The 23,311-nt window shown below is 38.5% G+C and overlaps 3 protein-coding genes across 3 annotated transcripts in view; 2 read left to right on the top strand and 1 right to left on the bottom strand.

Annotated features, from left to right (window-relative positions):
* Positions 1-13,702, top strand: part of LOC102483356 (cilia- and flagella-associated protein 43) — a 128,591-nt gene extending 114,889 nt beyond the window's left edge. The window contains exons 29-38 of the mRNA XM_006166408.1: positions 1,603-1,710; positions 3,813-3,899; positions 4,531-4,619; positions 6,487-6,700; positions 8,013-8,125; positions 9,448-9,607; positions 9,785-9,949; positions 12,067-12,147; positions 12,783-12,936; positions 13,407-13,702. Coding sequence (XP_006166470.1) covers positions 1,603-1,710; positions 3,813-3,899; positions 4,531-4,619; positions 6,487-6,700; positions 8,013-8,125; positions 9,448-9,607; positions 9,785-9,949; positions 12,067-12,147; positions 12,783-12,936; positions 13,407-13,573 — 1,338 coding nt within the window. The 3' untranslated portion in view covers positions 13,574-13,702. The remainder of the gene's footprint in view (positions 1-1,602; positions 1,711-3,812; positions 3,900-4,530; positions 4,620-6,486; positions 6,701-8,012; positions 8,126-9,447; positions 9,608-9,784; positions 9,950-12,066; positions 12,148-12,782; positions 12,937-13,406) is intronic.
* A 30-nt stretch (positions 13,703-13,732) lies between these two features.
* On the top strand, positions 13,733-14,991 carry LOC102502376 (cilia- and flagella-associated protein 43-like). The gene is made up of 3 exons (XM_006166439.3): positions 13,733-13,765; positions 13,858-14,011; positions 14,482-14,991. The coding sequence occupies exons 1-3, from the start codon at positions 13,733-13,735 to the stop codon at positions 14,646-14,648; spliced, it is 354 nt and encodes a 117-aa protein (XP_006166501.1). The 3' UTR covers positions 14,649-14,991.
* Positions 14,992-18,542: 3,551 nt separating this feature from the next.
* SFR1 (SWI5 dependent homologous recombination repair protein 1) lies at positions 18,543-23,189 on the bottom strand. Its single transcript, XM_006172363.3, has 4 exons — positions 23,095-23,189; positions 22,288-22,409; positions 21,222-21,623; positions 18,543-19,185 (listed from the first exon to the last, which is right to left on the bottom strand). Exons 2-4 carry the CDS (start codon positions 22,381-22,383, stop codon positions 18,994-18,996), a joined length of 690 nt encoding a protein of 229 aa, XP_006172425.2. The 5' UTR covers positions 22,384-22,409; positions 23,095-23,189; the 3' UTR covers positions 18,543-18,993.
* Positions 23,190-23,311: the final 122 nt, after the last annotated feature.

Raw genomic sequence — 23,311 nt, 5'->3', positions numbered from 1 at the left:
AGGTTGACCAAAACTGCAGACAAAGACAAGATACTAAGATTAGCAAGAGAAAAACATCAAGTTACCTACAAAGGACATCCCATCAGGCTAACAGCAGATCTCTCATCAGAAACAATAAAAGCGAGGAGAGAATGGGAAAATATATTCCAAGTGTTAAGAGAGAAGCAGTTTCAGCCAAGAATACTGTATCCGGCAAGATTATCTTTCAGGTGGGAAGAAAAGACAAGAACATTCTCAGATAAACAAAACCTGAAAGAATTTACCAGCACCAGACCAGACCTCCAAGAAGTTCTCAAGGATGTGCTGTATCAGGAAAACTAAACGCAGATACATGGAAATAAGAGTCCAAAAACTGAGAAAGTAGCTAACTTAATCATAGGGACAAGTCTGGAGTTGAATACTATATCCCAGAATTTAATCAGGAAAATTGAACCAGAACAGAAGATAAAAGTATATGAGACTGATAGGTTCATGCACCTACCATTTGAACAGAATCCTAACCTGTTTCCTGGCTTTAAGCAAAGTTCCTTGGCGGTTCTTTGATTTAAGTTAAAACTGGTTTTCTTAGTAGTAACGAGTGAACTCACCTTTGAAAGTAGTTAGGTTATGTAGGAAATAGTGTGATCAATGCAATGTGGGTGGGAAGGGAATGGAGGACAATTTTGGACACTGGAGGTGGTGTGAGAGGAGGGTGGGAAGGGACAGAGGGTCAGAAAGAGGGGTGGAAATAATTCTAGGAACTAGAATTGGAAATTTATTTTTTCTGTAATGTGCATGAGTCACTATGCAGTGTGTACTGGATGGGAGATTGCATTTTGTGTGCTGGGATGATGCTTCGGGAAGGAATGTAAATTGAGTTACAAAAAAAGTTTCAGGAAAAAAAAATATATCTATTCAATGACTGCAGTAGGATATGTAGCCCCAGTTAGGTGCTACTTTATAGGATGTGTAAAGTTAGACTTGTGCTCATGGAAATGTGTGTGTCACATGTGTTTGCTAGGAGGGTGTTCGGATTGATTCAGGTCTTTGGTGATTCAATAAAATGTGGGGGAAAATGGCATAGAAAGCAAACATAGATAACAGAGAAAGTGTGGGAGGAGAACAGGAGGTGGCAGAGGGTAAGAGATAGGGAACCAAGGATGGGGGGAAAAAGCAAAACATACAGAAAACAAGAAATGGGAGATCATTTGCTAAGAATAACATATTTGTTGATGTGCTTGATTGAGACAATATACAGTGTACTCTAGATGGAAAATCTCATTTCGTATGCTGTAATGAGGTACAGTGAATGAATGCAAATAAATAAATTGGGAAAAAAAAAAACAAGGGCATTTCCTTTTATAATTCATTAAACTATATGTTCTGTTACATACTTTTTTTCTGTACACGTTTTACCTTACAACGAAATGATGAAAAGACAAAATAGCTAAACAGTTACCTCAATGGTCTATATTCCACCTGTCTTTAAAAGATTTCTCCTACTTGTGTGTCATACACTTCTTTGATTAGTTCCAAGTCAATGACCATTGATAGAAAGTCTTTTCTCAGGTAGGAGTATTAATCAGTCCCTTCCATCACTTTTTTTTTTAAATATTTCTACAGGAGGAATTGAAAATAAATAACCTTATTTTTTCTTTACTGTTGGATGAAGAATTAAGCTCCAGAGAAGCATTCCTGAACAACTACCTTACAAGGAAGCAGGAGGAGAAAGTAAGCATAGTGTCTGGTATCTAATTACAAGCATTTGCTGACAGGCGTGCTCCTTGTTTAACAAGAGCTGACACACACGTCTAGACCCTGCCTTCTCTCCCCTGTTCCTGCTCAACTGTGTGAGTCCTTGGCGCCGTCTGAGACCTTGCTCCAGTGCTTGGTGGAAATACTCATTCCAGTCTGTTACTAAAGTCATGTGATCTGCATCTGCAGTCATTTAGTCAAAAGAACCTTGTAGCCTTTATATGATCTGTGGTTTATAAAGTGAAGCCTTGGTTGAAAATATCAGCTTTTAAACACTGGCTATGAAACTTTGGGCAAGGAACATAACCTTTTAAGCTGCTTGCAAACTCTTTTTTAGGTAATGTTGTTCCCTCTGGACTATTTGGCATTCTCAGTTTTACCAAGCATGTAAGCAATGGGTTAGCTTGTAAGATGAAAAACTGTCATATTCTGAAAAACTCTTTCTATAGGATCACGAATAGATATGGTTCATTAAAGATACGACGAACACAAAATGCTTACAATACAATAAGTTTCCATAGACACTCGCTTTTATTAGTAGTATTAATAAAGGACATTCACATATGCATGATTTATGATCTATGACATAGGTACTTACCTTTTTTTTTTTTTTTTTGGAGAGATTTTCGCTATAGGGCACGTGCGCTCGCCAGACAGACAGAGACAGACATAGAGACAGAAAGCAAGAAATCACCCCCCAGGGGGGATGGTCACGCCACAATCCCTTCTCCTCCATTCTCCTCTCGGGATCTTGGGCATGCAGGCACACGCGCCCGGCATGAGTTTTAAGCCACCGGGTCCGGTACGCGAACCACGGTCGACTACGTGGGAGTCCAGTGACATAGCCATTATGCCAACTGCTGGTTCCCGGTACTTACTTTTTCCAAGAGTCTGTCAAACAGCATATGCAAAGCACTCTGTAAATACAACTCTACTCCTAACAACCCTGCAGGGTACTAGATTTCTTCCCCAGATAAGGAGACCATCACAGAGAGGTTGGGTAATGTGCCCAAGACACCCAGAGTGGGAATTAAAACTATGAAAATAAACAAAGACCACCCAAATGAGAATATGCAGAAGTTGGCATATAGCAAGGGAATCAGCCACCATCACTTGCACTTGACACTCAAAGGTGGGCCAGTGAGTGGGAAAGCTCTGTAGTGATAAAGAGGGCTTCAGGTATGCCCTGAACGGAAGTTGTTTGCGTGGGAAAGCTGGAGGCAAACCAGTTAGAATCAGGGCAACCTGTGATTTGTTTCGGGAACAGTTTTGGCTTCTGGTGGATGACCCTAACTTGGAAATGGGGGCAAAACTGAGAGAAGTTGGCAGTTATTGACCAAGCTCTGACAGTTTGGGGCCAATTGCTACAAAGGCTGTGGTTTAGCTTCCTGGCTGGTTGCAGCAGAGGTTGTGAGACTGAGTTCTTTTTCACATGTGATCTATCCATTGTTTGTATTCAGTCTCTCAGAAACCAGGTCTATGTCAATCCCAAGCCTGTACACTTTCACTGTCCACACTGCCCTGTTAAGAATATAGTGTGTTCCAGAGACATTTACACACACATACAGAGTTGTTTATACTTTAGGAACAAGTGACTGGATGTTCTTTCAAAGTCCCCAATTAATTTACTTTCTTCTATAAGTGTTACCTGTAATGACATTTCACTGACATATTTATCTTGTACTAGAAAATTCCTTGTTCTTTTGAATGTCTCCAGTAATTTTGTTTACCCTGAAAATCCTCCAGTTCCAATAGACTATTCCTGATATTATTATTTTTTACTTATTTATTTATTTATTTATTTTGGAGAGGTTTTCGCTATAGGGTGCATGCGCTCGCCAGACAGACAGAGAGAGACATAGAGACAGAAAGTGAGAAATCACCCCCCGGGGGGGATGGTCACGCCGCAATCCCTTCTCCTCCATTCTCCTCTCGGGATCTGGAGCACTCACGCACACGCGCCCGGCGTGAGTTTTAAGTCACCAGGTCCAGGATGCGAACCGTGGTCGACTATGTGGGAGTCCAGCGACAAAGTCATTACGCTAACTGCTAGTTCCCTATTCCTGATATTATTATAGAACCAGACATCAGAAGCCATCCGGAAATCTAGAGAAGATCTCGATATGTACAAGGAGCACTATGACAACTTACTGGCAGAAGACAAAGTGAGAGTCATTATCTTACCCACTCAAAAATACTGCCTGAATTTGGGGGAGGGTAAAGGGGATATAATTTAATTTCCTCATAGATTCTTCCCCTACTGTAATTCTCAGTTAAAGAACTTCATTCTGTACAACTGTATGTATTTGAAAATATACAATATGTAAAATGAATTTTAACGAACATCTCTGGTTTAAGCTTTCTTGTGCACCAAAAATAAGATCATCTAGTCTTTAGGATATTTTATAGATCCCATTAGTTTGTCATGAAATCAATTTAGTATATCCTGCAATTTTATAATAAAATGACTAGGAGAAAACAGCATAAAGACGACGGGATGAGATGGGATAGAATAACTTGCATAGTCTATGGATAAATGTTATTTTGAAAAACTTCTGGATGATTTCTAAGACCTCATATTAAATATTTTTAATATATTGAGGGTCTTCCGAGTTAAAAAAAAATCTTTGAAAGAAATCTTAGCACAGTTAATGGTCACCTCCAACAACTCTATAAAAGTAATTTTTGCTGTTTTAAAAATCAAAGTGATACCATCTATATTTTGAAAACTATTGTCAACAAATAAAAGGTTTCTGAACAAAGTTGTGATCCTGGCAACTTTGTGTTTGTCTTTAGGTTCTGGACCGCAGTTTTAAAAAGGAATTTTCTGAAATACCCAGTCATCAAGTGGATATACTCTACAAACTTTTTAAACGCCGACCAAAGTTTGTTTCTCCTTTGCTGTTAATTTCTGAGAAAGAAGTCTGTAAATGAAGAGGCGTGTTATTAGATCTCAGTTTCTCTTATCAATTAGATGGAAGCATTCAATGTGACATCTTCTAGGTGAAGATGTTTAAGTGTCTTGATCTCAATTCAGTATTATTTATTATGTTTTGTCTTAACATGAGGAATGAAGAGTGATTTCTTTTCATTATTTAAAAATAGTTAAGTATCTGGGTAAGAACAGTGCTAGTATAAGTTCTATTTGTACCTGAAAGCAGGTCCTCTGAAGTCAGAGATGACATGAAAATTTAGAAACAGTTTTTTCTAAGTTGTGTTAAAACAAATGAGTCCCTTGTGGTATGAATTAGAATTACAGTTAATAGACTTCCAGGACTAAGTAAATTTGTGCAAATACCAGGTTAAAAGAAAAAAAAAATTATAAAGCTTTCTTTACTGGAGAACTTAGACCTAGTTATTGCCTTTGGATCTCCAAGTATAAAAAATAGAAAAAGTAATGTTTTTCAAATTTATTTGACAACAATTTGCTTCTCCTTAGTATCTCATGTGATAGTATTAAAAAAAAGTTTGAAAAATGCCAGTATAGATGGTTGAAATAATCACCTACAAAGGAGTCCTAATATCTGCTTTTTTTTTAACTGAGGGTAGAATTAGAAGTATATTTTTCTGATTTCTAACATTATTAATTCAGATTTTTATAATGTTCAATCAAATATCGAAATGATGGGGTTTGTCACAAAAGTGTAGGCTAATTTATGTGTGAGATACAAACTCATTCTCTCCTTTGACAGGCTATATAAAACTTAGAGAACTTAATCTGGAACATAGCTCTTGTCTTGGCTTCCATATTTTTGAAAGAGCGAGTTGTATAAAACACCAGTACATCCTTTTCTTTGTGAAGAAAGAAGTGAGTCCTCCTGGGACCAGCAGTTAGTGTAATGGCTATGTTGCTGGACTCCCATGTAGTCAACCGTGGTTCGTGTCCCGGACCCGGTGGCTTAAAACTCACGCCGGGCACATGTGCGTGCATGCCCAAGATCCCAAGAGGAGAATGGAGGAGAAGGGATTGCAGCATGGCCATCCCCCCTGGGGGGGGGTGATTTCTCACTTTCTGTATCTCTTCTCTGTCTGGCAAGCGCACGTGCCCTATAGCAAAAACCTCTCAAAAAAAAAAAAAAAAAAAAAAGAAGTGAGTCCTCCTACATGTTAGGAGATAGCAGTGAGAAAAGGCCATGCTTTGCTCTCAAAACGGAATTAGCTTTCAGTCTCAATTCCACCATTTAGCAGACCTGTGCCTTGTGCCAACAGCTTCTCTTAGGGTCTGGCTATCCTCATCTAGAGGATGGGAGTGATAATGCTGACCTCTCTGTACCGTAACTCTTCTTGACAGTGAGTATGTCACAAATCTTTGTACCCCTCTTTCCTAGCCACACCGCAGGGAAACAAAAACAATTTAGTAACAGAGACAAAAAGAGGGGCTTTTCCAGTTTCCCCTACATCTAAACATATTACAAATAGTCTCCTGGAAAAAAAAAAGACACCACCAGAGGGCATGCAAGACAGAGTAAGGGAACTCCCACACTTCTCTTGGGCATTTATTTGCCTGCTTAAGGTAGACAGAAGAGAGATGCTTCCTGGCACCACTGAAGTTGTCAATGCCAGGGAAGCCTATGGTCTGGCCACAGTCATGTCTGGGGATCAAGGTGTGTAGAAGAAATAATCCATCTACCAGCCCTCAAGTGCCCAGGTTGAAAGTGCCATATATGTTATGCCTATGCTAAGGGTGTTATTGAACACCGATGTTTTTTGTGAAACTGTGAAATACTGATAGGCTTTTCTTGGTAATACCAGGATTCACAAACATAAAACACACTTGGATACAGGCAACAATAACCCTTTTGGAGAACGACCAGGATCTGCCAAGTTGAATAAGGACAACTTTGCCCAGTTAATGAAAGCCATGGATGAGTTGGACAATGTTAATAATATGCCAGAAGGCGTGGACCCCATGGTCTGGGATCATTTCTGCATAACCAGACGAGCAAAAGTTGAAAATGAACAGAAAGTATATAATATTTTAATTTCATTGTGCTAAATCAAATGTATAGCTTACATTGGCCAGTGCATTCAGTAAAGTTCTTACGTAGATTTTCCTATTAGTGTAGTTGTTGGCAATACTAATAATGAAATAATGAAATAAAATACTAGCCTTGGTACTATTAAGAACTAAGTGTAGGCCTGTACTTATAGGCCCATGCTGTCCAAAACAGTGGCCACTAGCCACATGTGATTATTGCACACTTGAAATAAATGTGACCAGCCCTCACTGAGATGTGCTATAAATGAAAAATACAGATTAAGAAGACTTAGTATTAAAAAAAATAAGAATAAAAAAGTCTCATTATTTTTTATATTGGTTTCAGGTTGAAAGTAGTTTAGATATATTGTATTAAGTAAAATTAAGTTCATCCTTTTTTGTTTTTCTTTTTTAAGAAAGATTTTTGCTTTAGTGTGTGTGCACTCAACAGAGACACAGAGAGATAGGGAGACAGAAAGTGAGAAATCACCCACCACTACCCTCCCCAGGGGGATAGCCACACCACAATCCCTTCTCCTCCATTCTCCACTCAGGATTTTGGGCATGCACACACACATGTCCCAGGTCCGGGACTCGAACCAAGGTCGACCATGTGGGAATCCAGCAACATAACCATTATACTATCTGCTGGTCTCAAGTTCATTTTTTTTTTTAATTTCACATTTCATAATGTGACTACTACAAAATTTTTAATTATATATGTGACTTACATTTATGGTTCACATTGTATTTCTCTTGGACAGCACTATTGTAGATTATCTCATTTTTGCATAGATCAGAATTGCAGGTAGTTCAGCACAATCAACTTTACAATTTTGCTAGAATTGGGGAATAAATGTATCAGAGGGTTAAAAATTTGAGAGTGTGTAGATTTGAAAAAAGTATTCTTTTTGTTGCTTCTTGACCACACCCTGCCTCCCCTCCCTAAAATTCCCTAAACTCAGTGCCATATACATAAGGCTGGCATATTTTTATGAAAGTTGATTTTATAATTTCATATAAGGTGATAAGAAAAAAATTTTAAATATGATATGAAAAATATTCTAGTTGCTTGCATATTTGATTTTCAGCAAGAAGAAAATCTGATACTCTTTTAGTTATTCATGGAATGTACCATGTAAGTTTTATACACCTTATATGACATAATGGCTGGGATTTAAATTTTTATTACTCTCTTAGAAAGATGGGCTTGTTAAGATTTTGTAACAAAAAAAAGTTAAAAGATGTTTTCTAAAGCTGATGCTCCAAGTGTTCTGAGATATGGTTTTTATTTCTTTAGGTGAAGCAGAAAGCAGCTGGCTTAATGGAAATGGTGGCCTTCCTACGGAAGAGAGTAGAGGAAGATGAAAAGCTACAACAGGAAATTGAAAAAGTCTTCCATGAACTCATCCTGTAATTTGAACTTTTCATTCTTGTCCACTTATCTAAAACTAGAGTGAAATTAGGTTGTGTTATCACTGGGGGAAAATGCCTATTTATGACATGTTTATAGTTGGCACAAATTTATCAATCTCAACCCCAGCATTTTGTTTTAAAATCTGTTTTTTAAAATGCACTTCATGGGGGACCAACAGTTAGCATAATGGCTATGTCGCTGGACTCCCATGTAGTCGACCGTGGTTCACATCCCGGACCCAGTGGCTTACAAAACTCATGTTGGTCGCGTGTGCGTGTGTGCCCAAGATCCCAAGAGAAAAATGGAGGAGAAGGGACTGCAGCGTGGCCATCCCCCCTGGGGGGTGATTTCTCGCTTTCTATCTCTCTGTCTCTCTCTGATGTCTGGCGAGCGCACGCGCCCTATAGCAAAAACCTCTCCAAAAAAAAATGCAGTTCGTTACTTATGACCATGTTTTGTGATGGAACATTCCACATGTTTCACTGTTTTTATTAAAAATAAGCAAGATTTTAAAATTTGGTAGTTTTTTAAAATTCTTATCCTTTCATAAAAAAAAATGTAGAATCTGTTTCTGCTAGTAAGTACTTCTGGACACAAGCTATGTTAGTTAAATATATGGAAAATTGAGGTAATGTCCAAGAAATTTCTGTATAGATATCTACAAATAAGTGTCTTTTCTTCACAGGAGCTTGTTACTTTTTTATTGAGTGATTATAATACTCTTAAGTCTTTGCTTCACTTTTTAAAAAAGTCATTTACAGCCACATTGATAAAGCTTGTCTAATGTTTCCAAATTCATCATTATACACAATTTCTAAATCTAGGCTTCAGGGAGGACTTTGGATTATCCAAAAAAAAATTGATAAGTAGCCTACAGATTTAATATTGTTAAAATAGTAAAAATAAATAAGGTCAGAACATTAATTGATTTGTAATATAGTGGCAGCTCTACTTTCACTTTGAGTTAATTTTATTACAATCAAAATTATACAATATGTTCCTAATTCTTAAGTACAACTTTACATATTTCTGTCCATACCATTGTCTGAGCAACTTAAGTGTAATTCCTTGTCAATAGGAAGATATAGTGGAAAGACCTCTAAAAAAACTCATTATTGGGAAAATCTCTACAGTAATCCTCAGCATGTTTTCCTTTTCCTGTTTTACATTTTACATTCTCCAATAGGGGAGAAATTTGAAATACAAATATTGGGTTGTAGGAAAAGTCATGACATATTTTCCATGCAGAAATGCATCATGACTTTTCCAACCACCCAATATATTGGGCCTTCTTGCTGTGATGTCTTTTTCAATTTAGATTACAAGAAGAGAAAGTGAAATTCCAGTTGGATTTGACAATCCAAATTCTTCTTAAACAAGGACAAGTAGAACTGGAGAATTTCCAATTAGTACTGGAGTATGCTGATGCAATTCTCATCAATAAGAACATAATCGAAGACTTGAATTCCGTGATTCGGGTAATTATACATTTTTAAAGAGAAAAGACAATATATTTAAACATTTTAAAATATTTCTTGCATTTTCAAAAAGTAGATAGAATCATGCCTGTGATCATAGTGCTTTCTAAGAATAGCTTTGAATATCCTACTTCTGGATGCAGAAACACAATATGTATCAATTTTTTTTTTATTAAGACTCAAGGACAAAAGAAAGTTGCTAGCATGATGGAAAGTAAAGACGTACACAAAGGAATATTTCAAATCGAGTGGGAACATAAGAAAATGGAGATGGAAATGGAAGATCTAAATCAGAAGGCCTGGGATATTCAGATGCTGTTTTTTTCAAGAGATCGTCAAAAGGTAAGTTCTCCATGTTCCCTCTACATAGTTTTAATATAATCCATTAAACATTCATTGATCTAACCAGTATTTAATAAGCCTCTGAGATGTCAAGTATACCCTAAACCAGAAGTATTTCCTAGTTTGTCTATGAATCCTTTTTTTTTTCCAGTAACTTACATTTGCTGCCTACACTTCATGACCCATTCAGTACAGTTTTATCTTATAGTTCACTGAAGATTTTCTAACTGTCAAATCCACTGTTCCTTTTCCCAGCCATTACCATCCTTTGGTTCTCTGCAGCATTTGACCAGCTTATTACCTATTCCTTTTTCTTTTACTGCCCCTACTTTCTCATATTTCTCTGCCAACATGGCAGACTGCTCTGTGTCTTTTACTGAATTTCCTTTTGCTTCTAAGTCTTAAATAGAGTCTGTCTTTTTTTTTATTTAAGAGGTTTTTGCCTTAGGGCACATGAGCTCATCAGAGAGAGAGAGAGACAAAGACAGTGAGAGGGAAAGTGAGAAATCACCCCCAAGCGGGGACGGCCATGCCGCAGACCCTTCTCCTCCATTCTCCTTCCGGGACTTTCGGCACACATGCACACGTGCCCAGTGTGATTTGCAAGCCACCAGGTCCAGGACTTGAAACACAGTCAGCCCTATGGGAGCCCAGTGACATAACCGCTACACCATCTACTGGCCCTTCTTTAGGACTCTGTTCTGCTTGTATTTCTTCCCATGTTCTTTCCCTTGATGATCTCTCTTTTTCTGATTTCAATGACTGCTTCTAAAAGACTAATCCAAGCTCTCTGGATTCTAATCCAGTTCCACTCTGATCCAAGCTCAGTCTCTAACCTCAAACTCCATTTTGTACCTCCCAGCAGCTCCTTCTCTTGTTTACTTCTGTTGTTTTCAGTCACTCACTCATTCATCTTTGCTTTCTCTCTTTCCCATGCCTTCCAAGTCCTACCTAGTTTATCTACTTATTGCTCTATCCCCACTGCCTTTGACCAGATTCAGCCCTCCATTTTCAATGGTTTGTACAATCTTAACATTAATCTCTAACTAGTCTCTTGACTTTGAGTCTTTCTCATATCTGACCTATACTATATACTACTGTCAGATTACTATTCCTAGTTGGCTCTAATAACATTAATATCTACTCAAAATTTTCAACTTAACTAGCAAATGACTCATGAAAACTTTAGGTAGGCAGTGTCTTTAAACTTGACTTTACAAATTCATTTCTTATTGTTCCTCCTATACATGAGTATTCTCAAACCAAACAGATTATGATTTGTCTAGGATTCTACTTTTGTGCCTCTGTTCACCTGGTTCCTCTATCTGGAACATTTTTTTTTCTTTCTTTTTTTGTTTTTTTGCACATAACAAATCTGTACATTTTTAAAGATCAACTTTAAATGCCACCTCCTTCACAAGGTTTTTTTAGAGTTCAAGCCTGGAGAAATCTCATCCCATCACAAACCCAAATCTCTGAATTTAAATGACACTTGTACCTCCCTTTTGGCAACTAATCATATCTGTACATTCTCTTTTTCCTAAAGAGTAGGTCATGTTGGGAACCAGCAGTTAGCGTAATGGCTATGTCACTGGACTCCCACGTAGTCGACCACGGTTCGCGTCCCGGACCCGGTGGCTTAAAACTCACGCCGGGCGCGTGTGCGTGCGTGCCCAAGATCCCGAGAGGAGAATGGAGGAGAAGGGATTGCGGCGTGACCATTCCCCCTGGCGGGTGATTTCTCGCTTTCTGTCTCTATGTCTCTCTCTGTCTGTCTGGCGAGCACACGTGCCCTACAGTGAAAATCTCTCAAAAAAAAAAAAAAAAAAAAAGAGTAGGTCATGTTATCTTTATATCTCCCTCAATGTCTTTAACTGGGAAACTGTTAATGTGTGCTCAAGTTGGACACTTAAGAAATGTTTGGGAAACTGAATGAATGCATTTCTAATAATCAATATATAGATGAGTGTATTGTTGCCTAATTCAGGTAAATATTACGGCACAAAAGTTGAATCAATCTGAACTATTTGTTATGAAAAATGGTAACTTTCAAAACTAAAATAATCTTTATAGTTATCTAATATTATTACATATATATATTTTTTTTCTTCTCAAAGTACCTAAATGAACCAAACTATGAGACACTGATTGCCATTCAAATTGGAATAATGGAGCAAACCATTGCTGTTTTAGATAAGGTATGTCTCAAAGATATTGATCATTATGATTCCAACAGCTGTGAATCATCTGAGCAAAGTAATTGTGTATCAAATTACAAATTCAAACAGAACCTAACAAAATCTTGGTCACTTATTGGTGTTTATGAGATAATTGGAGGTCCTTGAACAGTATCTCTTTGCAGCCATAACCAGTGAGATATTAGGTCATCGGGAAGCATTTCTTTGAATATTAGAATTAATCCCTTTGGACATATCTGAGTTTAAGTGGGTTTCCTATTCATGTTATGGTATGACTTATGCATTACAAGTGTTGACAATGTTTCCTTGGCATTGTAAAGGCTTTGTTTTATCATAACATAATAACAAATGCTCAGTTTAATTACATAGGATGCATAAGATGAAAACAAAGTATCTAGCTTTTTAAAATACTGTCTCATTTTTAAATACAAATTTGTTCTAAAATGTGGGTTAACATATCATTCTATCTTTCAATAACCTGAGTACCTACTATAAGCCAGGCACTAAGGTATGGTGAGAAGATGTTACCTTAAAAAATATGATGTATTTAAAATATAAGAATAATGCCTTTATCAAATAAATTACATTTAAAACAATGTTTCTTCTGTGGGGTGTCATGGGAACAAAAATTTCAGACCCACAAAAAGAATGTGGAAAACTGCAAAAAACTACTAAAAAAACTGAAGAAGTTCAGCAATCAAAAAGATGTAGCAAATTATACTCTAAGCTGCAATCTACGAGAAGAGTTGGTAGCTGTCTCAGAGAGAAAGGACATCTGTAATGCAGTGGGTAAGTTTTTTTCCTTTAATCAATTGTAGGTTCCAATAAAAAGTAATCACCCTTGAGACCAAAAGGTGACATCGTGGTTAAGGCACTGGATCCCACATAACAGACTACAGTTCAAATTCCAGGCCCAGCGGCTTGGAAATAACACTGAGCATGTGTGTGTTCATGCCCAAAAATCCCAAGAGTAAAATAGAGGAGAAGGGATTCCAGTGTGGCCATCCTCCCTGGCAGGGGAGTAGGGGAGGTGGTTATTTCTCACTTTCCTTCTCTCTCTTTCCAGTGAGCACACTTGCCCTACCGCAAAAACCTAAAAGAAAAAAAAAGTAATCAGTATCCCCAAAAACTGTACAATGGCTATAAAACTACCAGCATTTCTTCTGCACATTTGATTAAGTGATTCTATGTACTGCTCCTATATTTCAAAGTATTGATAATAATCCAGCAAATTCCTTTCTTTTTCATTTCTGGGATAGGGTCTACACTGACTTGTGAAAAAATTGTCAAAGAACGATATGAAAACATGATGCAACAACAGAAATTAACAAATATTTCAAAAGAACAAGCTGAACAGATTTCAATACTACAAGCTGAAGTTGAAAGATTAAGGATGAAGACATTTCCTGCGCTTGTTCAAATGTAAAACTACAGGCAGGAAACACAAAGCCAAATTAATCATTTTTAAAATAATTTCATTTGGGTTAAACGATTTCTTTTGCTTTCATTTGGGAAATTTAAGTAGTCTCCTCTTAGTTGTATGTTTTAAATAGCGTGGTGCCTACTATAAGCCAGGCACTAAGGTATGAAGAGAAGCTGTTACATTAAAAAATATGATGTATTTAAAATATAAGAATAATGCCTTTATCAAATAAATTACATTTAAAACAATGTTTCTTCTGTGGGGTGTCATGGGAACAAAAATTTCAGACCCACAAAAAGAATGTGGAAAACTGCAAAAAACTACTAAAAAAACTGAAGAAGTTCAGCAATCAAAAAGATGTAGCAAATTATACTCTAAGCTGCAATCTACGAGAAGAGTTGGTAGCTGTCTCAGAGAGAAAGGACATCTGTAATGCAGTGGGTAAGTTTTTTTCCTTTAATCAATTGTAGGTTCCAATAAAAAGTAATCACCCTTGAGACCAAAAGGTGACATCGTGGTTAAGGCACTGGATCCCACATAACAGACTACAGTTCAAATTCCAGGCCCAGCGGCTTGGAAATAACACTGAGCATGTGTGTGTTCATGCCCAAAAATCCCAAGAGTAAAATAGAGGAGAAGGGATTCCAGTGTGGCCATCCTCCCTGGCAGGGGAGTAGGGGAGGTGGTTATTTCTCACTTTCCTTCTCTCTCTTTCCAGTGAGCACACTTGCCCTACCGCAAAAACCTAAAAGAAAAAAAAAGTAATCAGTATCCCCAAAAACTGTACAATGGCTATAAAACTACCAGCATTTCTTCTGCACATTTGATTAAGTGATTCTATGTACTGCTCCTATATTTCAAAGTATTGATAATAATCCAGCAAATTCCTTTCTTTTTCATTTCTGGGATAGGGTCTACACTGACTTGTGAAAAAATTGTCAAAGAACGATATGAAAACATGATGCAACAACAGAAATTAACAAATATTTCAAAAGAACAAGCTGAACAGATTTCAATACTACAAGCTGAAGTTGAAAGATTAAGGATGAAGACATTTCCTGCGCTTGTTCAAATGTAAAACTACAGGCAGGAAACACAAAGCCAAATTAATCATTTTTAAAATAATTTCATTTGGGTTAAACGATTTCTTTTGCTTTCATTTGGGAAATTTAAGTAGTCTCCTCTTAGTTGTATGTTTTAAATAGCGTGGTGCTTCATTTTAGCCTTAATCAGTATTAAAATTGCTCTCCTGCATAAATAAATGTGCAAAATGCTATGGACTGTTTTCATTCACAATGAACAAAATTTTAAGCCAGAAGGAAAGTATCCAAAACCTATTATATTCATTTCACCTTAACTGAATCAATCATATTTATGTAGTGATAATATAGGAGATCTTAAGGACAAAAGAAATTATCAGAATATTTGACAATTTATTGTTCCACCAATGAGAATAAAGTAATATGTTTCTTTTCTCTAAGCTTAAATCATTTGTAAATTACAATATATTTTGAGGCTGGCAGGTTGCGAGGTGGTTAGAGCACTGGACTCCCACATGGCTGACCCCAGTTCGAGTCCTGGACCTGGTGGCTTGCTTTCTCACTTTCCTTTTCTCTCTGTCTTGCTCCGGTCAAATTAAAAAAATAATAACAAATAAAATGAAATAAATAAATGTTTTTTTAAAATTACAACATATTGGGGCCGGCAGGTGGTATGGTGGTTAAGGGCACTGGACTCCCACATGGCCAACCATGGTTTAAGTCCCAGACCTGGTGGCTTGCTTTCTCACTTTCTTTCTCTCTCTCTCTCTGGTCAAATTAAAATGTAAATAAATAAATAAAAATTTTAAAATGACAACATACTTTGAAAACATAATCTACATTTTTTATTAATTGTAACAGAACTCAATTTTGTGCCTTACCCAACAGGGTTAGCAAACAGAAAACAAGTCTTTTCTTATTTCTATGAAATAGTTAATCACTTCACTCATGTAGATGATTATAATTATATAATGCGAAGACTGGGCCCAGTGGATGACAATGGTTATGTTGCTGGATTCCCACATAGTCAACTACAGTTTGAATCCCAGACCTGGCAGCTTAAAACTCACACTGTGCACTTGTGCGTGTGTGCTCAAAATCCTGACAGGATAACATAGAAGTGATTAGGGCATGGCCATTTCCCCTGGGGGGTGATTTCTCGCTTTTTATTCCTCTGTCTCTCTTTGTTTCTCCAGCAAGCCAAAATCTCTCTCTCAGAAAAAAAGATGGCTAACTGGCCAGGGAACTTCTTCAACTTTTTACAGCCTGCAAACTGATGAATTCAAGGTTATATCAATGAGATCATTGACCACAATCTCCAAGTGGTATTGATGCCTTACTGTCCCATAATTCATGAACTAGATATTAAGTTTAATCCACAATATCATATCCAATATACACTGGTACAGGTAAAGCAAGAGAGCTATTATCAAATCTTCTATTCAGGAAAACGTCCTCAGTAGAAAGTGACCAGTGCTGGGTAGGGATGGTAAGAGAAATAACAGGACTAACATTACTTTGACAACACCTGAAGCAGTAAGTTTGGCTGATTCAGCACAGAAATGCCTATTGGTAACATCTACATCCAGAGTTCTTCAAGATTATCCCTGTAACAGGAATTAGGGGGGAAGGGGGAATAAAACCAACAGCGACAGGAGGATGTTGTGCAATGGGTGTAAATACTTTATGAGATGAGACTACCAGAAGTTCTCCATTCTGTTGGTTCAAGTCAACCATGAATATACTAGACTTAATTTTCTTTCTTGGGGGGATAGAGGGTGCAAATTCCATTTCACCTAAATTATTAATAATTACCTAGATACTTCATTTGCTAATAGTCAAAGCTACAGACTTCATTGGCTATTATTATTCCCAGGTCACAACAAAAATAGGTCAAACCTGTGTTTCTATTTCTTAGTCATCAACCCTGGCTGACTCTGTCAATGCTCCTTACTTGACTGCCCTGGCTCTGAGGTATGGATGGAGCAGGGCTTAGCAAGAGCCTCTGCCCTCAAGTGCTATTCCAAAAACTTTTCTCACAGGAGGTGACTTTTGGTTTGAGTGACTGGCAGATGCTTTGGGAGAGCACACAGATCATGCACTACTGTTTACAGTACAGACTACTCTCAGCTTCTGAACTGACAGCAATTGCATTCACATTTTAAAATTTTTGTTGTTGGGACCAGCAAATGGTGTACTGGTTACATCACTGGACTCCCACGTAGTTGATCACAGTTCAAGTCCCGGACCTGGCAACTTAAAATTCATGCCGGCAGCATGTATTTACATGCCCAAAATCTCAAGAGGAGAAGGGATTGCAGCATGGCTAATCCCTCTGGGGGGTGATGTCTCGCTCTTTGTCTCTCTGTTTCTCCAGGAGTTACACGTGCCCTATAGCAAAAATCTCAAAAAAAAATTTGTGTTGTTTTTAGGTGAGCTCACAAGAGAGCGAGAGAGAGAGAGAAAGCATTCCCCCAATGGAGTGTGGTCATGCTGCAAGCCTTTATCCTCCATTTATTCTTCTCGTCAGGACCTTAGGCATGCACATACACACACACATACATGCACGCCTGGAGTGTTTTTTCAAGATGCTGGGGCCAGAAATCGAGTCAGTAAGCCACATGGATTCTAGCTCCTCTGATCAACATGCTACTTGCCAGTCCTAAAATATTATCTATATTATCAGCTAGTAGTATCATTAATTGGGTCAAATATAGCATGTCTTTAAGCATGGGAGTTAATAATATGGATTCCACTGCTGGGTTGTCTAGGTTCAAATCCTGGTTCTGTCACTTAAGTTTAAAATAACCACTTAGAGGTTTGAGGTTTATTTGTTTTCTTTTAGATATTTTGCCATAGGGCTTATGCACTCATCAGAGAGAAAGAGATACAAAAGCAAAATGAGAAATCACCCCCCTAGAGGGGACAGCCCCACCACAATCTCTTCTCTTCCATTCTCTTCTAGGGACTTTGGGCACACACACCCAGTGTGCTTTGCAGGTCACCAGGCCCAGGAGTTGGCCTGGTGGGAGCTGGCCATGTGGAATCCAGCATCTTAACCAACACACCACCTGCTGGCCCAATAACCAATTAGTTTTTAAATAACTACTTAATCTTAACCACACTTATCTTTAAAACTGGGATGTTGATTATTATAATACTCAAGTTAATATACATCTAAAATTGGCACAAGCAAATACTACAGTGTGAGCTCCAATTTTTATAAATAAAAATATGGTATGCAGTGGTTTTTAATAAATGCATTAAACGGAGGTGAATTAAACAGAAATGATAAAAAGGGAAGACTCCTCTTATCTCAAACTATCCTATAACCTCCATTAATCCATGACCAACCTCCTGTTTTTGGAGTACCTACTATGCTGTCAGAACTTTTAGCTAATGCCTTGGAAATCCCCATTACTATGTTCTCAGCTCTCCCAGAACCAGTGTCCCACTGATGCTGTAGTTTCCACGAGTAAACATATAAGGGTTACTCCCTGGGATAGGCACGTTAGCAACAGGAAGCTGCAGCCTCTGAGATTTAGATATGTACAAAACGCCTACCTAGCAGAATGCCAGCACCACTGCCAGGGGCAACACTATGCCACATTTTTTCTTCTGAGCTCAATTTCAAATTCTTGGGGACTAAGCCAGCTTGGAACTTATCTCCACAAATGGCCAGGATAATAGCTACAATTGTGTAACTTGGCAGCACAAACTCATTCATATGGCATGGGTTTCTGGCTGAGGAGTCACTGTGAACTGAAGACACTAAATCTGTTTCACAGATGAAGCTAGAAAAGTAGATGAATAGACTTTGTATGCCATGACACTCTGAAGTAGTAGATGAAGATACGTAGTTTTGTAAGAAACATATGGTCATATCACTAAAGGTGGAATATGAGAAACAAACTTGACAATCCCGAAAGATATAACTTCAGACATTATCAGTTTAATTGCCTGCTAGATCATCAGATGGAAACATGTGGTAAATGAATGGAAACATGGTTCATAAACTCAGAGAGGCAAGCACATTTTAGACCAGTTTAGGTTTAGACATTCACCAGATTGGACGATTTTTAACATTTAAAATAAAACTTTTCAACATGAAAAACAAAGAGATATATTAAAACCGGTTTTCAGAATTGCCCAAATTACTTTTTAAACACAGTTCAATTTTTGTTACATTTCTTTAAACATCAAGGTTTTTTTGGCAAATCTATCCAAAATATTGTTTCCGTTTAGAACTGAGTTTGTGTAAGTGTGCCCTAAAATCATGTCCATCAGGTTACCTTCCTTTAAGCACTAATAGGTATCTTCCCTCTAAAATGTGTATCTCTTAAGTTGTCAATCTTAAAGATATCCTGGAGAAAAACTTATGAATTAAACACTTAAAAATTCTTCTTCACTTCTGTTATAGTGTAGCAATTTATCATCTAACCCATAATGGTCTATCAGTTGAGTCAGGCTTAGTTTCTTGTTCTCTTCAGACATAGCTGACTGCAACTCATAAAGCAACAGCTGGCTACAGCTTCTCCACTTCTTTATTAACAACTGTAATTGAGACAGGTCATTCTGAAACAGAAAAAGGAAAAAATACATACATGTCAATAACTAAGTATAGTTAGGTTATTTTAAAACTTACTTTTTGAAAGTCGTTTTCCTTTTTCTTTCTAATTGCCAAAGAGCACATGAGCTCTCCAGGGCCAGAGAGAGAACGAGAGTAGAGAAATCACCCCCCAATAGCACATGCTCACTCCACAATCTCTTCTTCCCCATTTCTCTATCCTATCAGGATACTGAACATGTACACACACTCATCTGGTATGTTTTTCAAGCCACTGTGCTGGGAATCAAACTGTGGTCAGCTGGAGCCAGCAGGCAGTGTGATGGGTAAGGTGCTAGACTCCACATGGCCAACTGTGGTTGAAGTCCCGGACCTGGAAGCTTGCTTTCTCACTTTCTGTCTCTCTCTATATAGTAAAACTTAAAAATAATTTTAAAAAATCTTTAATTTTTTTTTTTTAAATCTGTGGTCAGCCATGTGGGATCTGGCTCCTGTAACCACTAGGCCATGGGGATGGTCCAATGAAAGTTGTTATATAAGCTGATGCACAGGTTAAAGGCTAAAATACCTGGCAGGTTAAAGGCTAACATACTTGGGGAAAAATGGGACTTCTACCTAGGGAAAAGTGGGATGATTATACATAGAATGGTTATAATGCTACTCAACTTGAGTTTTATGGCTATCTTGTTTGATCCATGTCCTAGGAGAAAAAAAATCAGATCACTAAATAGGATAAAACTACGTACAGAAACAATATGGATTAAAAAATTTTTTCCAGTTACAACTATACTTTAAAAAAAATAAATGACACTGTACTGTACCTTCCATTTGGTTTTGTGAACCTAAAACTGCTCTAAAAAATAACAATATTGGGACCAGCAGTTAGCGTAATGGCTATGTCACTGGACTCTCAGGTAGTCGATCGCGATTCGCATCCCGGACCCGGTGGCTTAAAACTCACGCCGGGCGCATGTGCGTGCGTGCCCAAGATCCCAAGAGGAGAATGGAGGAGAAGGGATTGTGGTGTGGCCATCCCCCCTGGGAGTGATTTCTCTCTGTCTCTCTGTCTCTGTCTGGTGAGCGCACGCGCCCTATAGCAAAAAACTCTCCAAAAAAAAAAAAAAAAAGACAATATTGAGTCAGCCCAAATGTGGGATAGTAATGTGCTGCTCAAAAACAGCTGGATCTTTCATAGCAAATAAGGTTCAAATTCCCAGCCTGATGAGCCTGATACATGTTGGAGACACACCAAAGTGCCCAAGATCCAATGGGCTAAAAATACTTTTCTGCAGGCTAGAGGGTAGCATAGTGGTTAAGGTAGCTGGATCCCACAGTGCCAATAAGCATGGTTCAAGTTCCAGAACCAGTGACTTGAAAAACACACCAGGAGTGTGTAACCCAAAATCTTGTGCAGTGAATGAAAGAAAGAGATCGTGATACAGCCATTCCCCTTGGGTGTGTGTGTGGTGGAGTGCTTTCTCACTTTTCCCCTCCCTCTCTCTCATGTACTCCATAGCACAACTGAAGAAAAAAAAAAAAAAAACACTTTCTATTGCATTCTGTGGCCCATTTTAAATTTTACTCACTCATTGTCAGCTGTCACTTTATTCCCACTATACTTGCATATCACATTTGAAACCTGTAATATTGTTATGACCGGAAACTAGAGATAAAAGCTTCAACTGAACCATCAAATGAGAGCTGGGGCTTTGAAAATTTAATATGGGGGACTAGCAGTTAGCGTAATGGCTATGTCACTGGACTCCCATGTAGTCTACCTTGGTTAGAGTCCTGGACCCGGTGGCTTAAACAGCTTAAACTCACGCCGGGCATGTGTGAATGCGTGCCCAAGATCCCGAAGGAGAAAGGAGGAGAAGGGATTGTGGCGTGGCCATCAACCCCCCCCCCCCGGGAGTGGGGGAGAGGGTGATTGCTCACTTTCTGTCTCTCTGTCACTGTCACTCCAGTGAGAACACGTGCCCTACAGCAAAAAAATCTCTCCTGAAAAAAAAAAATTATTACGCAGTGATTCTGAAATTCTCACCTTTGATCTGTACATTTTGACTAGTTTTAGTCTCCGAAGAAGGTCTTCTTTCTCCTGAATCTGCTTCACCAATTTTGCTTTTTCTTCATCTAATGCTTGTTTAGAACAACTCTCCTTCAAAATATTATTTTGGAATGCATCTGTATCAAGTGATTTTGATTCACATGTACTGATAATCTTGAAGGCATTTTTCAAATGTGCATTTTCTTCAAATTCACTATCTATGTGTTTAAAACTTTCTTGAAATTCCAAACAATTTTCTTCCATTGAAGATGCTGGTTTCTCTGAAAAGGTCTGACCACTTTCTTCATTCTCTACTTTAAGACGCTTTACCACACTGTAGTGGGAATTAAATGAAGACCTTGTTTTCCTTAATTTTTCTCTGAGTGTGGCACTCATAGGCTGAAAAGGGCACAAAACATTAACATTGTTAATCTAAAAATATTCTTGATAAAAATAAATCTACTATCTACAAATAAAGGCCTTACATTTGTATAGTATACACCACTAGATGGCTTTCTGTAACCATCTAAGGTAACAACCACAAAATGTCTTTAATTTCAGGAAGTTCTATTCAATTCATTATACTCAACTTCAGCAAGGTCAACAGCCTTCTAAAGGTGTTAAGACACTTATCCCTATCATTATTTGTTCGCTACTAGCACATGCTTATGCTACTAGCACTACACTAGGTGATTCAGAGTTAAAAGGAAAAGACCTAGATTCTAGATACTACCAAAGACCTTCATAATATTGCACCAACTCAAATTTCCTCTATTTGGAGTGTCATAATAACTGAAACTAATTGATTCAGGATGAAAATCTGGCATGGAGGACAGGGCAATCATGTTATTTTAGGAGAAAACCTAAAATCACTACTTAACCATGTATCTACGTATTAACGTACACATGTAAACTAGCAATCTTCAGTAGGCTAAAAACCATCACTGCTGTAATAGTTACAAACAGTAAATGTTAACAAGCAATGTTCAGTAGGCTTAAAACTACCACTTCCATAGTAAGTTAGAAACATAGTAAATTCACGAAAGGGCTAAGATTTTCATACTTGTTTTCGTGAACTATTTGTATGGGGGGAGGGTGGATCCACACAGGCCTGTGGCGTGCCAGGTAAAATCACAGGTGGGTCTGAAGGACTTTCCATCTTGAAAATGAAATCTTAATTTACCTCTAAAAAATAAAAAGTGATTATAAGATGCGAATTAAATGAATCACCCTTTATACACCCTTCAGTAATGGTATACACAACATCCACAAGCCAGCAATTTATTCTAACTTCTTGCTCTTTTTGCAGTTTTCCATTTACCTTCCCGCCTAAGTACTATCAGTTTTCTCATGGCAAATTCACTGGCTAGTACCTCACGGAAACAAAACTCTTATGAGGGAAGAGGAGCATAACTTTAGATAGACACTTTCATTTCATTGTGGAGCTTTACAACCAAAGGTGATCTGGCCGAAATCTTGACTCAACAAACATAATCAGACCTGACTTTCAGCCACCCAGAAGCTTCAGGTGTGTACTAGAACCCGTTACCCGCGGGGCCTGGGCATAAGAAAAACGTGTGGAGGTAAGGTGACGCCAGGGTGCACCGTTCTATCACAGACTGAGCGAACAGAAACAGAAAAGGAGGGTCGACTGAAACCATGGCCTCCAAACAAAGGCATCAACTTTAGCGGGACGAAAGCAGAGCGAGGCGTCCCCCGTTCCCTCCCGGGGCAGAAAGCCCATGAGCTCTCCAGAGCCCCCCGGCCTTAAGTGCGGTCGAGTTTCCCCGGCTGCGGGAAGGGTGCTCTACACCCCACAGCAGACCCTACAAAGTGCCCCTCAGACAGTCACTCGAGATGGGAACGCTACCTCCCTCCGCCATGCCCACAGGGTGCCGAAGGCGCGCGCAGCGACGGCCGTAAACCAACCCGGCCCGGGGGCGGGACCGCGAGGGAGGCGGAAGAGACACGTGATTGGCCAGATTGACGCGCGCGGCTCTGCAGCGCCCTGCGCCTTGGAGCCCGCCGGACTGCGCGCGCACAGCCGCGAGCCTCCGCCAGGGGGCGAGGTGGGGCTACGCGGGAGG

This window comes from Tupaia chinensis, unplaced genomic scaffold (genome assembly GCF_000334495.1).
Source record: "Tupaia chinensis unplaced genomic scaffold, TupChi_1.0 Scaffold144255_1, whole genome shotgun sequence".
NCBI classification, from domain to species: Eukaryota; Metazoa; Chordata; class Mammalia; order Scandentia; family Tupaiidae; genus Tupaia; species Tupaia belangeri.
Note: the sequence above shows the minus strand (reverse complement) of the source record. Positions and strands in the feature narration are given on the sequence as shown.